The sequence below is a fragment of the Condylura cristata genome, unplaced genomic scaffold, assembly GCF_000260355.1.
Source record: "Condylura cristata isolate star-nosed mole 26May11 unplaced genomic scaffold, ConCri1.0 scaffold00026, whole genome shotgun sequence".
In the NCBI taxonomy this organism is placed as follows: domain Eukaryota; kingdom Metazoa; phylum Chordata; class Mammalia; order Eulipotyphla; family Talpidae; genus Condylura; species Condylura cristata.
In genome coordinates this window covers 10,214,712-10,229,987 of record NW_004567127.1, presented here as the reverse complement: position 1 = coordinate 10,229,987, position 15,276 = coordinate 10,214,712, and the positions used below count along the sequence as shown (strand labels likewise).

The window sequence follows — 15,276 nt, the reverse complement described above, 5'->3', positions numbered from 1 at the left end:
CCGGGGCAGGCGGGGATGGAACTCATGCAGTGGAAGTGGCTTTAACCGGCAGCACCACCAGGGAGGGCCCAATAATCATTTTTAATATAAGGTTAATTCTTATCGTCCACAATTTTAGTAGCTGATTTTCTTAAGAAATCAGAAGTAATGAATACATTTTAGTTTTAAAAAGTAGGTGTTTTTTCAAAATTAGAATTCAGTTCCTCTTAAATTATTTTGGCCTTAAATATACCCCAAATTCCAAACAAATGTTATATAACATTTGTTTGCAAAAATATAATTTGTTTCCATAACCAAAATACCAATCAAAGGTACAAATTCTATGTTAAAATATTCTTTAGAGAAAATTTACTTCAAATATAGACCTAGCAATTATTGGCAAAATATATCAGATTTGGGGTAATAAAAGTTAAAGGAAAATTTGTTTGTTTAGGTTGATTAAAAGTTATTCAAGATTTAATATGCCAGAAATTCTCTGGTTCACATAAAGACTCATGTATCTCAGTATAAATACTCAGTTTTAACCTACATTAAATATTTTCTTCCACCCACTATATCCCCATTCTGGTAGCTTAATCATTGGTCTAATGTATTTTTCACAATCTTGTTTTCACTTTTTCATTTCCCTCTCTCCCTCTGGATGCCACCTCAGAACCTCGATTAGCTTTCAAGGCCTATCTTTATTTGACCCTTTGTTTGGTTTCCTCATATTCTTCATGTAAGACCATCTGGTATTTCTCTCTCTCCTATGACATATTTTGACTAATATAATCCCTTCCAGCACCATCGACGTTGCCACAGATGGCATGAATTTATCATTTTTGATCACTGAGTAATATTCCATCGTGTATATATACCACATCTTCTCAATCCATTCATCTGTTCTGGGGCATTTAGATTACTTCTATATCTTGGATATCATAAATAGTGCTGCAATAAACGTAAGTCCCAAGGGCCAATTTCTCCACATCATGTATCTTTTAACTCTAGTTTCCCCTGCAAAGGTAGAAAAGGTAAGTTGCCTGACTACTTGGAAGAAAGCTCAGGGCCTACAGCATCTATCTCCTGTTCTGCATGCATACTGTCAAACAATTTCCCAGTGTTTATGCTTCATCCCTGCCTTCATGGTAGCCAAAAGCAAATTGTTAAAGATAAGTGTCTTGATTCTCTTTTTCATTTTATGGACTATAGAGGAGAAAAAAATTAATATGGGATAAACTTAGTTTAAAATATAGAAATAATGCAGAGAATCTAGTGGATGATATTCAACTTCCCAATGACTTGAGAACCACATGTCATCATTCAGTGTAATTTTCTCTAAACAGGTTAGTATTTCTAAAATTGAAGGGAGCATTTTCTGGTATAGCTGATCATTTTGTTCCTAAGCAGAAAGCATTTCACATGAAACTGACTTCATAGTATGAATAACCCATCCAAGTTGTGCAAGAAGTAAATTCTACTATGAAATATCTTTATTTCTACCATGTCCTCAACATTGTTCCCTTATCTGAAATTTTGATTTTTTTGCCATTAGGTGCAATACCATTTTAACTGATCATGTTTTCAATAAAATTTTACATTGACAAGGATGCGTTTTAAAGGGTTCAGAATTAGACTTTTAGCAATGAATTTAATGAAATATATAGACAAGTTGATTCACTATGGTGCACATGGGACTTTTATATAATTTAATAATGCAATTTTGCTGCAATAAAATCATTTAAATATAGAATAAAGGATTCAGAAGCTCTGCTGCTCCTGAATAGTTCCCAGGTACCTTGGATTATCTCATAAATGTATTTTGTGGCATTATGCTTATCTCTAAAATCATTACCATTGTAACTATCATGCCTGGTTATATGAAAAGTGGGTAAAAAGGAAGAAATATAATCAACATTCTCATGATGTGTCACTTCCTGATTTTTTTTTCAGTTTGATTCTCCATGTTATCAACTCTATTCTCCTAATTTAACTCTTGCCAAGAATATAGTGTTTAATTCCATGGAAACCTCAAATTTTCCTTAAGCCAGGTAATAATATAACAAAGATTGCCAGTTCCATTACAAACCTGCTAGTATTTCTTTAAAAAGCTTAATGATGAAGCCCAGAGAAGGATTCAATGAGCAAAGGCTATGATTACAGAAGGCAGACTCCATGGTGGCTTCTAGGGGAGGCAAGAGGGACTAATTATGAAATCATGTACGTAGGCAGGACAATGTATTATTCCTGCAGTAGTCTGGCATTTTCCGTGCTTTGGTTATATAACAGAAAATAATGAGGATATATAAAATTATCAGACAACTTAAGTTTTATCTATTCTTGCAAAGTGAGTTAGTACACTATCACTCAGAGTATCTTTTTTCATGCATGTTCTGACATCCAATGTGCATACATGTACTTCAGTATCAAGAAAATTAAAGTAGATGCGGTCATGATAAAGGAGTCAAACAAAATTCAGAAAAACAAATAAAAGTGACTAAATATGCCTATGTTTTATACACTGACAGATAAGATGTCAATGTGCAGAAAGTTTAACTTGATACATTGGCTAAAGTACTTAAGTACATGACCTTAATCTTTTTTTCCTCATCTGTAAAAATAATAAACTTTTTAAAAGATTTGTTAGTGAAATAAAATGTATAAAATACCAAGCACATGGTAAATGCTCAATATGTATTAGTTATTATCATATATGATAAGTACTCTGAATCCTAAATAGATATTTTTCTAGTTGAAGATAGCTCTGTCACCATAAAACCATGACCAAAAAATAATAATCACTGTCCACTTTGCCTCCTTAGTTTTCTATTAATGATAATACTAGTCTACAAGGGATAATACAGGCACAAATCTTCAGATGTGGGTACAAACTTCCATACTACATGTAATAAATTGCATTTTAAGGATATTCTAATCTCTGCAGGCTAATTTTTTACTTCAAAGAAAGGAATCCCCTGTCTTATGAAATCTTTTTCTAAAATATAAGCTGCATATTTGGTTATGCCCAAGATCTTGATAAGATTGCAATAAACTTTAAATTCACAGTTAAGTGTACACACACACACACACACACACTTTCAGACAAACACAGGAAAAGATCAGCAATATATAAATTCATTATGGTGTTGTGCTGCATTCAAAGACATCTTTAGCCAGAACAAATGAAGATGGAATGTGGTTTTCTGCCTCTGCATTTAAGGCATCCTCAACCTAAGGGTATGGTATTTCAATTTAGCTACATAAACATTTTCAATACTTACCAGGGTTGGCAAGAATAATCTACTGGTTTGGGAACCTAGAATGTAAAAAGGCAAAAATAGATTAAATTTACTCAAAGGAAGCTTTTAGAAATCAATCATTAATTCAGTTCAGCTGACTCAGCTCTATAAAACCCTAAGTTACACAGTCCTGGAACTATCCATTGGCAATTTTATACAGAGTGAATCACAGACTATGTCAGATAAGTAGAAAATAATTCGTTTTACTTTAATTCATTCTTTCATCCATTTTACTGTCATGATATCTCCAAGGAAAGAGATAAAAGGAAAATTCTGAATTGGAAACTTTTGGTATTTATTATCAAGGTAGTTTAATCCTATCATAGAAAATTAAAATGAAAGTACTAGCAAAGTTATATAGCACTTTGACTTCTCAAGATATTGGGAAAAGAGGCAAAATCTATGATATATACTGGACACGGTCTTATTTTATAAATAAATTCTAAACTTAATTTGAAGTCTACCAAGATAGAAACTTCTATGCATGACAAAGTAATGGGGAATATTCATTTTTCCTGTTTCTACAATAGGACTTTGCAAAAAGAAAAATACTGCATTTTCTGAGTTATCACAAGAAGAAAACTTCTAATTGCTGATGGTGTCTAGAAAATAAATTAATATTCATGTAATAACAAGAACATACTATGTAGAAGGGGGCAATTTTTATAAAGTCCTAGTTTGTCTTAGATAAAAAATAGTTCACAACTCACCTGAGTCATTGCTAGAGACTGCCATGGCATTTATCAAGTCTCTTTGTATTGAGAGATTAGAAAAGTTGTTATCATCATTTGTAAAAGTAAAATATGTAGGACTGCAGAGGTCTGATCAATGTGATTATTTCTCTAGTTATATGAGTTTTCATAATTGGCTGTTACTATTTTGACCTTTCAGGTTGCCCTATATCATACAATTATCTTTCTCTTTAGACCATCTCTAAAGTTATTTATATTCAAATATTTTTTATCCTATGGATCATATTTTAAATTTCACACCATGCAAAACCCTGATATACAGAAAACGATAGTTGAAAGTAAATTATACTCATTTAAATCCTACAAATATTTTTCTATTCTATCTTAACTTCACAAGTGGTTTTCACTTTTTATGTTAGCCTCTGAAATCTGAAATATTTCCTCCTTCTCTCTTCTCTCTATTCTTTAACTGTTTGTTTACTCCAAAGCCAATTTCTCAAAATAGAGAAAAGAAGAACAAGGAGAAGAGAAGGTAAAGAAACACACATTGTAACAGTGTATTCTCTTAAGTAAGTAAGGCTGGAGATTCATGAAACTATGGGGTGGACATAAAATTCTAAAGTAGAGAAGCTATCTGAGAACAGCCCCTCTAAATTTTCAGTGAGTCTATTTGATGTCTGATGAACCAGGAGCATCTTCTAAACTATGAGCCAATTTAAAATAAGTGCTTAGAGGTTCTGGATTTGGTTATGTTGTTTCAAAGAGTGTTTGCTTTAATCGATATTGGTTTAAAACACTGTATATGATTTAGAGGTAGCACAAGATCTTATACTATAGCATAGATCATAGCCTTCAGTTGTAAATGACCACACCACACCCAAAAGCAAGACACCAAATGTCCTCTAACACAGTCCATTCTGTCCCTCTCCAGTTTTTGATTCTTCTTACCTTCTCCCTTACCATCTAGTAACCTCAATTCTATAGTCAGATTTAGGGTTTGTTATTGGTTAGATTTATCTGAGGCTTTGTTTCTTTTCAATGCATTCTTTCATTGCTGTTGTTTTAAGCTGTGAGTTCACTTGGTTTTACTCCATCTGCAAACTCTGTCTCTTGGATGGTGAGAAGCAAATAAGTTCTCAGTTAAATTATTTTAACATAATCTGAGCTACTTGAAGTCTGCACCATTCATTCAGAATGAGGCAGAGTTTATACAGGGAATTTGAATTCCTCTAATCTATTTTTTTTTTAAGTTTTCCTGCAGTTAATCAAGAGAAAAGCCTATGTGATTTTGGATCTAAGGTTAGGGATTCTTAAGAGAGACTGCTTCCTTTTTCTTATTTTTTATTTTCAACTTGGATCCAGAATCAAAATAAGTATATCTTCTCTTGCAGGATGTTTTTCTTCTTATTCACACACTAGGGGTTCCTGGATCCACAGAGCAATAACTAGCAGTAGTTCCAGGCTCTCTCTCCAGTCACAATATGACCAGAAATAAAGTCATCTGATTTATGTTCCTCCTGTATTTCCCTTAGTCTAGGTTCTTATCTATATAATTCAGAAATTTTGAGAATAATTTTCAAGCTCATATTAGAATGCTCATTACCATCCTTTGATCCCTGCTATGTTCCAGGATTAAACAAATTATCATTTTTCAAATTCTCTTAACCTATCCTCTCACCTCCAATCTCTTCTACTTACCTTTACCTAACTTGTCCTACAAGCAACAAAGGAATCTATAATTTCATTAAGCAGTGATATTTTAACAATGATTCATCAAGTTTATGCTATAAAAACAATCCTGGTACACCAATCCATTATTATGCATTCCTCTAAAACTTTGTCTACTAAGATTCTGAACATATTTCTCCTTCTAGGAATTAACTGGGTCACCAAATACCACTCAATATGACCCTACAAGTTCACTTAATTAGCATATGCCATTGTCAATTTCCTATATTCTGCTAAGGATTCTTGTTTTCATTTTTCCCCTTTTGTTTATTCATATAACAAAATGTATTAAGTACATACTCTGTACCAGGCTATTCCTTCAGTAAAACCTCAGGTGCTAATTTTACACCAAATTCATGAGACTGTCAAAAGAAAACAGTACATGGTATATGAAATGTCTAATATTCTTTATGTCTTCAGGTTCCCAGCCATCTTAAAGTTAGAATGGATAGTCTCTTAACACCTATATTCTCCTGCCTATATATAAATATCACCACTTAGGGCATAGGAAGTGTGACTGTTGTTCACACAAATGGCAGAAAGCTCTCTAAACAAACATTTTTATTTATCTAATTAAGTAAGAGTGGTATTAGTATCAAATTTCAATAATTTTTCAAAATCATAGCATAGAAGATAAAAATATGTGTCACAGGCATTGAACCAACAGAAAAGTTAATGATTTTTTATTCCCTTTGCTTTTGAAATTAACTTCAAATGAGTGAAGTGAATTATTTTACAAACAACATTTTGAAATCAATGATAGTAGATATTCAGTTTAATAATATTAAAAAGACAGTCCATTTTAGAAACTCAGTAAGGACTGAAATATAAATATAGCAAGCAAAACAACTTAAGGAGTCTTTTGTTGTCTTCAAACCACCATCTCCTTCATATTAATAAAGGAATTTCATTTACTTGAAGTCAAGAACTTAAAACCATAGAAAAATCTACCCTAAACACTATATTATAATGAGAATGTCACTTTAATCATAAATTTATAAATCTCATAAAGCATCAGAGAGTACATTGTATGGTATATTCATCCACAATAGTATGTGAGTAAATACTCTTTCATTTTATTCTCCTTGTATCTATCATATGCTTGATGTTTTCAGAAAATTTCATTATGTTAAATAAACAGTAATGACAAACTGAAGCATAGAAAAATGTATTTAGACATTTGATTGAAGAATCTGAACTTTCACGCTTTCTAGCATGCTTTCAAACACACTAGTTAAAATGTAATATCTCTCTGTAACACAAAATAAAAAAATAGATTGGACCCTACCACTCTTGTCTCAATGGGAAAAAAAGACACATGTAATGCATCTATTCTGTAGCTTTGGCTTATTCCTTCTAAAACCCTGGAGAAAATTAAACTTTTTAAAACACTACTGTTAAATTGCCTCTTAGATATACTTCCTCAACATGTGAAAATATCATGATGATTTTGGAATTTTAGTAACACTGGACATTAACATTCAAACATAAAATAATATAATCTTTCAGGGAAATATTAATAAAATTAATGAACAACCTAACTAGTATTGTGTACACATTCTTATACAATCATTATAGCATCAAAAAGATAACAAAATAAGAAATAAAAAACTTGTACTTACGCACGGGCAAGGCTTGACAGCATCACTTGGAAAGAATCCAACCTCTCCGGATGCCAAGTTTCTACCCTAAATTATATTTTTTAAAAAATGTCAACATTGAGAACAAATTTACCATAAACAACAAATCTATAACATTGTAGATATAGTGCTGTGGCTCAGAATTCCCAGGAAAACTTGCATGATGTTTCCAGTGCTAAGTAGTAAACTACTATAGCTCATGAAGAGATTCATAAGCAGACTTTTAGAAATAGTTTTATTTTACCTGTGCTTTCAGATCTGGTTATTGAAAAAGAATTCAATTTCAACTTTTCAATATACTACTCAATCCTATGTAGAGATAACAGCATTTGCTATCTTTCAAGTGCATATTTATTAGAAGTAGAACATATTGCTTTTGTGCCCATTCATCATTAATTAGGAATCTGATTTAGATATTTATTTCTGGTATCTCTAATAGAACTCACAATGGGGCCTCCCCCAGGCAGTGCAACCGGTTAAAACACAGCATTGTAAGTGAGCATAGCTGGTGTAATACAAGTTGGATCCCCAGCCCTAGAGCTGACCCACATTACACAACAGACTTCTCCTGACCTGCCCACTGCTCCCCTTAGCAGTGTACTTCATCTGCACTTCATTGATCTGCCTGTTCTGCTCCCCACTCTGTCTCTGGTGCATCCTCTCACCGCAACTGCACCTCTGGCCTGTACCCCAGTTCTGTTGCACAACTAAATAAATCTTAAAAAAAAAAAAAAACTCAAGAGAACTCACTCTAATAAGACAGAGGCATTTGGGAGCATGTGAAAATGGAAAACATAAAATGATATGATGTTAAGATGATTTTTAGATTTAAAAGAAAGGAAGATAATACTAATAAAGGAAGAGGACACTTTAAATGTTAGAAGAAACTATTGTCATTCAAAATAGCATGGAAATGAGAAAACAGCAAAGAAATTAACCGAATAAGGAAAACTTATTCACAAAATGGGCCCAAAAAAACCCACTAAAATTAATCTTGGAGACCTTTGACCAAGTAAAAATCACATATGGCATTGACCAAACAACAGCTAATGATTTTTCCAGAAAGACAAACAATAGCCAAAATATATAATTATAAAGTTCTTGTGAGAATAATTCTGTTGCAGAAATTGGGCTTTTTAATTTTCTATTTAACAGTTGCTAGCATCTCAGAGCCTCATATAATTAAACAGTATTATGACTGGACATTGCATGTTCTATCATTTTTTTAAAAGATTTATTTATTTATGCATTAGAGAACTGGGGTACAGGCCAGAGATGCAGGGGCGGTGAGAGGATTCACCAGAGACAGTGGGGAGCAGAACAAGCTGACTGATGAAGAACACTACAGAGGGGAGCAGCTGGCGGGTCAGCTGCTCCACCATGTGGGTCACCTCTGGGGCAGGTGGGAATCGAACTCATGCTGAAGTGGCTTAAGCTACTTAGTGCTGTGCGTCAACCCACTGGGCCACCAGGGAGGACCCATTCTATCATTTTTCATGAGGTAACAAAAAAAAAAATCACAAAAATATCTTCCTCTTAAAGTAGCATCCCGTTCTAACCATAGAGTTTATAAAGTAAACTTTGAAGAACAGGAATCTAGAATTGGGGAAAAGTATGAGAAGAAAAAGGAGGAGGGGAAAAGGTAGACAGGGAGGTGGGACTTGAAAAGAGAAAGCTCCAAGTGGAGTGGAAAGGAGGGAAAGTTCAGAGGCAGGAAAAAGTGGAGGAGGGAGCAAGGACAGAAAGAAAGATCAATTAATAACCAAGTAGGAAGATATTAAACATGGCAACGTTCTGCAACTGCACCTCAATTAAGTACCAGCAAAAAAGTAAATGAACAACATTCATTAATTTTTCAACATATAGAGCATCTCATAATTTTATGGGATACAGAGGAAAATGTAAAAATGTATGACATGATTCCTCTTGACCCCTATATTTTTCAAAGCAAATACATGTATGTGTTTTATTATAACACAGGATAGAAAAAGCTAAATACTGTTAACAGACAAAAAGCTATAGAGATGTAAAGAATCAGCTGAATATAGAGGTTTGTCTGAAGTTAAGTGGAATGTAAAAAGTTTAGGGCATATGGAAATGGAGAACATCCTGAGAACATAACACAGCAAGGAAAAGGCATGAGGGTAGGAAATTATAGGATGTGCACTGGAAATGCAAGTAGTTCTCTTTAAATGGAGTCACAAAATAGTTGCTACTTACTGAACCTTTACTATTCAGGACACTACTCTTGGTGAATATTTAATCCTTACAATGTATCTTTTGTGCTGGGTTGAATTACTGTCTCTGTTTTATAGGTGAGGAAATGGGACACAAAGAAGTTAAATGATTTTCCCATGATCATAGAGCTAGAAAGTGACAAACCCTGCATCAAATTCATATGCTCTAAGAGTTCTCACTGTCTCTATAAACATCAAGTTCATAAAATAAGGACTTGGGAAATAAAACTTCAAGGAAGCAAGGAACCAGCCTGACTCTGATATCTGAATTTCTCCCTGGTGATGGGGTTTTTGTAAATGTGCTTTTTTTTTTTTTTTAAGAAGAATGAAACTGACATTGTTATAGGAGCTGGCTTATGGCTGGGCATGATTTTGTAGATGAGGGTGAGACAAGCTGTACCATGGTAAGGAAAGAGGAACTGGCAGAGAGGGAAAAGACTGGAAATTAAATACTGAGGTGAAAGGGGTGGAGATGATTTTATAATCCATCTAAACAGTGCAGCCTGAGATGGCAATCATATAGAGGGAAAACTTAATCACAGAAACAAGACTGTCATGAAAGAAACTACAGGGAGAAGATGGAAGGCAGAACTCAGAGACTGGTGTAACTAGAAGGAAGAAGGGAAACATCAAGAGGGAAGAGAAGCATCCCAGAGGGTGATGTCACTGCCTAAGGCCAGAGGGGATGCTTCTTTCATTCCTGTTTTAGGTTAAGATCTTTATGTTGCTGTATGTGAAGCATGGTACTGAGAAACAAGTAAGTATGACACTTGGGAACTGCACCACTAACCTGTCCTTTACATGGAAAGGCAGCGTGCCATGCTACTTGAGTGCAAAATACAAGGGTATGTGGTCTGCAGTTATATACTGATGGAGGCTCAAAAGAGAAGAGAGAAATTTGTTTTAAAAGATGCTGAAGTTACATTTCCTCACTAATTCTGAAGCAATGTTAGTGTTAACTTCCAGAACTAATACTTGCTTTATCCAATCATTTCCTTAGTAAGGAGAAGGGCCATCCCACAATATTTGGAAGATTCAAAAACAAAGGAGTGCATGGGGCGGGGGGGTGTCTCAGTCCCCTGGTAGATGTGTGTGGGTTGTACACTGATAATTCATTAATACTAATGGGTGGCACAGCCGTCAATTCCCTACATACTGAACACTTCAGCAATGAAATAAACCATTTTCAAAGCCAATGATTTAATGCCATTAATTTATGTGATGATCTACCTGACGGTTTTACTAACCTTGCTGAGAGACAGCTAGCTGAATTTCCTTCTTTATATTCCTGTATGGTCATTTTATTCTGGGTCAGATAATCAACTTGTCATTTATTTTTTTTTGCTCATATTACAAATCCCAGAGATAGGAAATCTTCTTTTAGTTATCCTCCTGTCTGATATTTGTTCTTGCGAGTCCTTTAACATCTTCAAGGTTAACTGAAAACATTCCTCTTTCATAGTGACGTGTCATCTGATGTATCATACAATGTTATCTTTATCTGCATTTATTCTGCAGGGCATGCTCTAGTACTATGTGAGAGTCTTTGGTAAATAAAGCTGCACAGGCTGGGTCATTCTTATGAAGATGCTTTATTTGGAAATTACCTAAGAAAACAGGTTATGGGCTGCATGTGATTAAAAAAATGCATTTTTATAATTTTCATTAAATAAATTAGAATAGACACCAAGCAACATAATATTAAATTATACTTTATAAAATAATGCCCTTTTTCTTTGAAAAGCAAATTGTTTCCTGTAGAAAAATGTATCAAACTAAATTTATTGACAACGTTCTCTGAAATTCTTGAACATCAAAATTATAAATGTGTAGTTGGGCACTTATTCATTTTTAACTGACCTTAGGTTTTAACTATTTTTCATTTTTCTCCTATAAGAATCCACAGCGAATGATAATGAATTGAAATGACTTTAAATTTGCTGGTAGAAATGATATATACAATCTTCCTATATGAAAAAAACATTAATGTATGCTGACTGGCAGAGCTAAAATAGCATTTTTAAAACCCATAGACAAGAATGGCTTAAAATGACAGAGGATGTCCTCCAAAAATCTTAATCATAAATTACTTGGCTCCTAACTTTGTAAAAAAGAAGAAAGAGTTGCTTTAAGAAAAATACAGAGTGTCTTTTCCCTGTGGCTCATTTATCCCCTTAATACCACCTGGATTGGAGCTTTAATGCACTCCGGGAATAGCACTGAACAATTTGAAACAGATGTGGTAAGCTGAATGTAAAAGGGGCAGATTAATGGTTATTTATGAAAGATTGGAAATTCTCCCAAGTTACAATGCCCTAAACACTTTCAACGTATGCAGGATGGTGCTGTGGAGATTACTAAGCAATTTATCACACATGGGTAATGGCTAGGGCGACTGTCACCCTGCTTAGTCACACTTCCACCATCAGAAAGGCAGTCTAAGTGTATGAGGGACGGGGGCTGCCCAGTATGGTCGCAAATTATGAGAACACAGGCAAATACATAAATTAGTTTATTGATTGGATGGATGGATGGATGATGGGTGGGTAGGTGGACAGAAAGAACAGTGCATATAATAAGCTCTGCTTTTGTATTATTCTGACAGTTTTGTGAAGAAAGACAATGGAGCTAAAGGACTAGAAAAGGAGGATAAAGACTCAGTCTGAAATTGACCTCAGTAAGAAGCAAGCCATGATCAAGCTGCAGCATGTTCTACCCACTGTAGGTAGACACATCGGTGCTGTATCACACATTAGGGCTATGGCTTCAGATAAGCTTATTCTGTCCCCAATTTTTCTTCTAAAAAAAAAATTGCACATGTAGTAAAGTCTCAATGGTGAAAGGATGATGACAAGAGCTGTCACACATGCCTCACCAGGGTGCGTGAGGGTACACAAAGAACATGTGGAAAAGCACTTGGCAAATGCTAAAAATAGCATTTTCTTTTTAGCCTTTTGTTTATTCTAAATTTTTCATTTTAAGATTTTCATCTTTAGCTGACCTACTCACTTGTTACTAGAATAAATACGCCTGGTCAACAGCCCGACCCCTTGGCCCCTTGTCCTTAGGCAAGTTTGCTAAGTCACAAGAACACGAGACTCTCATATAACGTTCATCTGAAAAGGAAATACTCCATTCCAGATAGTCCATTTCTTTATCTCAAATTCCCCTTTCTTGCAAGTATACACAATCTTTAATCATTAAATGCCTTTTATATAATCAGTAACATATGTATTTCCCACCAGTGGACACCCTGAACTCGCCAAGCATAATGCATATTGATATGCTGAATGTGATTACAATGAATTCTGAAATATTCATGCATACATTTAAAAGAACACTAAAGCCATGTGTTTTTGTCATTTCTTTGTTAAAAAAATAGTATCTTTCATTTTTGTATAATGTGTAAATAGAAAACACTCCTAAGGGCTTTCAAAAGACTATGAAGTTCATATTCCTGGCATAGTTCACTGTAGTTAAATGACTGTTACAGACTTAGAATTCTGAATAATTCCAAAAATGGCTTACATTTTGGCCAAGAATCTTTGAAATTAAATTTATCTTCAATTTGTGGGTTTATAATTGCATCAAGTCATCAAAATACATGACAAAGACCTTGATTATGTTTGGTAGTCTTCCGAATAAACACAAAATTGTTTGTGTTTACTATATCTTTGAAATTTTGGCAGACAGAAGTGTGAAAAACAAAAAAAAATTAAAAGTTGTGAAATGTACACTAAGAAAAAAAATGCACTCACAAGCCATAAGATGCACTTCTACACTTAGTAGATGTGTGATGGGTATAACAGCAGAATGAGATGTTACAAAATATTTTTCTTGATACGGAAAAATGTATTCTGTGAGGTTCCTGGATTTCTTCAGCAAGGATGGGATCTCCCCTTTTGGGTATTTTGAGGACTTTTCTCCAGAGAATTTCTGGGTAAGTTGCAATCCTGAAATAGAACCTAATGACTAGGTTTTTCAGGATATTCAAAGGAATATCCTGATAGAAAACAAAAAATCCAAAACTAAAAACCAATCTGAATCTAAGTAAGCCAAATCCCAGCTAGTTACATAATACAAAATCTGGAAAGAAATCAAGGTTCTACCATACAACCACATATTAGAAAAATCCTAGCTGGAGAGAGGCCACATAACCTCCATGCACCCAAAAAGTAAACCAGGCTCAACAAAGGTCCAAAATACACAAACTGGTTTTCTTAATACTGGCAAACAACTAAAGAATGTGCTCCTATCCTTGGTGACATTCATCTTCCTAACAAAGGAACATTCTGAGGAACAGCATTGTATACATTCAGGGGTCAAAGGAGCATTAGGTGTTTCTAAAGAAGAGTTTTTTTCTACTAATAACAGGTTTAGTATTTTAATGAAAAATTTACTGACTTCCTAATATTAGCATGACATGATTTTTATAGAGTTTTGGATGAGAAAAAAATCTCTTGAGATAATAATCTGATATGGACAGGGAATATTCCTGGCCTCCTGATCATCGGTCTTTAACCTTTCTTCAATATTCTCATCTGAGAAAAAGTAGGGCTTGATCCAAGGATTTTTTAAAGTTTCATTTGCCACTAAAGTTTTGCTTAAGTGAGCACTTTTCCCAAGTTATTACCATTCTCCAATCAGTTAGTCTTGGCCAAAAAACATCAGATCCACCTATTCTTAATTAGGGATATTTTGCATCAGCAATTTAATCTGGTTGTACTTATTTCTAGAAGATGAGAGAATTCCAGATCTTTAAGAACTTTCATTTTACAGTGCAAAGTATTTTGTTTTCCAGGGTTCACAGGACTGTCTTCTCAGTAATAATACTCATTTATTCATTCTTTAGGAATTTGAATACCATGAATAATTAAAAATCCCTATAGTTATAACTTGGTAAGTTATTGGGCCCAAAGCTGTAAGAAAGGGCCTATGCATCCTCTATAGAAACCACCTGTGGCATCAAGTCAATCTTGCTAGATGTGGCTGCAGACTCCATGAAGGCATTTTGCGATTGACAGAGATGTTCAGTAATTTTGGAAAAATTTAGCTTCTATAGTAAGATAATAATGGAAGAAAAAGGAGTACAGCAGACTCCCTCAGAACATCCCCCTTAATCATGTTACTTTATGGGGAGAAGAAGGGGTGATACTTCTCTGTCTCTGAACCTGTACGGAGATCACAGTACCCTCTTCAAAGTCCACCATGATCTACACCTTGCCTTGTACCAAACATAGGAAAATTACAAGTCAGAACTGTTCACCAATAATGCCCATCTCAAGAGTTAACAACTGGAACCTCACCTACTTTGTCAGGAGGTTTGCCAGTTCCCATAACAGTCTGTACACTTGGAAACATTCCTGCAAATTCAGTTTATGATTTATTCAATCACTGCCAGTTGGCAATCACCCAGGGAAAATGTTTCTTACAGGCCTTTACTAATGTCTATTATCGCCTATAGTCACCTCTCCCGAGTTGCCCTGGTTCTTTTATAGTAACATTCTGCCTTTTTTCTCCTGTCCTGTAATTAGGGGCCCTGATTTAATCAATATTTTGAGGTAAACACCTGTTAAAATTAAGGTCACTCGGGCCCTCCCTGGTGGTGCAGCAGGTTAAAGCACAGTACTAAGAAGCTAAAGCCACTTCAGCATGAGTTCAATCTTCACCCCAGAAGTGATCCACATGGTGCGGCAGACCT

The 15,276-nt window shown here is 34.6% G+C and overlaps 1 protein-coding gene across 1 annotated transcript in view; it reads right to left on the bottom strand.

Annotated features, from left to right (window-relative positions):
- Positions 1 to 15,276, bottom strand: part of VAV3 (vav 3 guanine nucleotide exchange factor) — a 278,797-nt gene that overhangs the window by 23,408 nt on the left and 240,113 nt on the right. Inside the window, exons 21-22 of the mRNA XM_012730192.1 lie at positions 7,321 to 7,386; positions 3,261 to 3,295 (exon numbers count right to left, since the gene is read on the bottom strand). Coding sequence (XP_012585646.1) covers positions 3,261 to 3,295; positions 7,321 to 7,386 — 101 coding nt within the window. The remainder of the gene's footprint in view (positions 1 to 3,260; positions 3,296 to 7,320; positions 7,387 to 15,276) is intronic.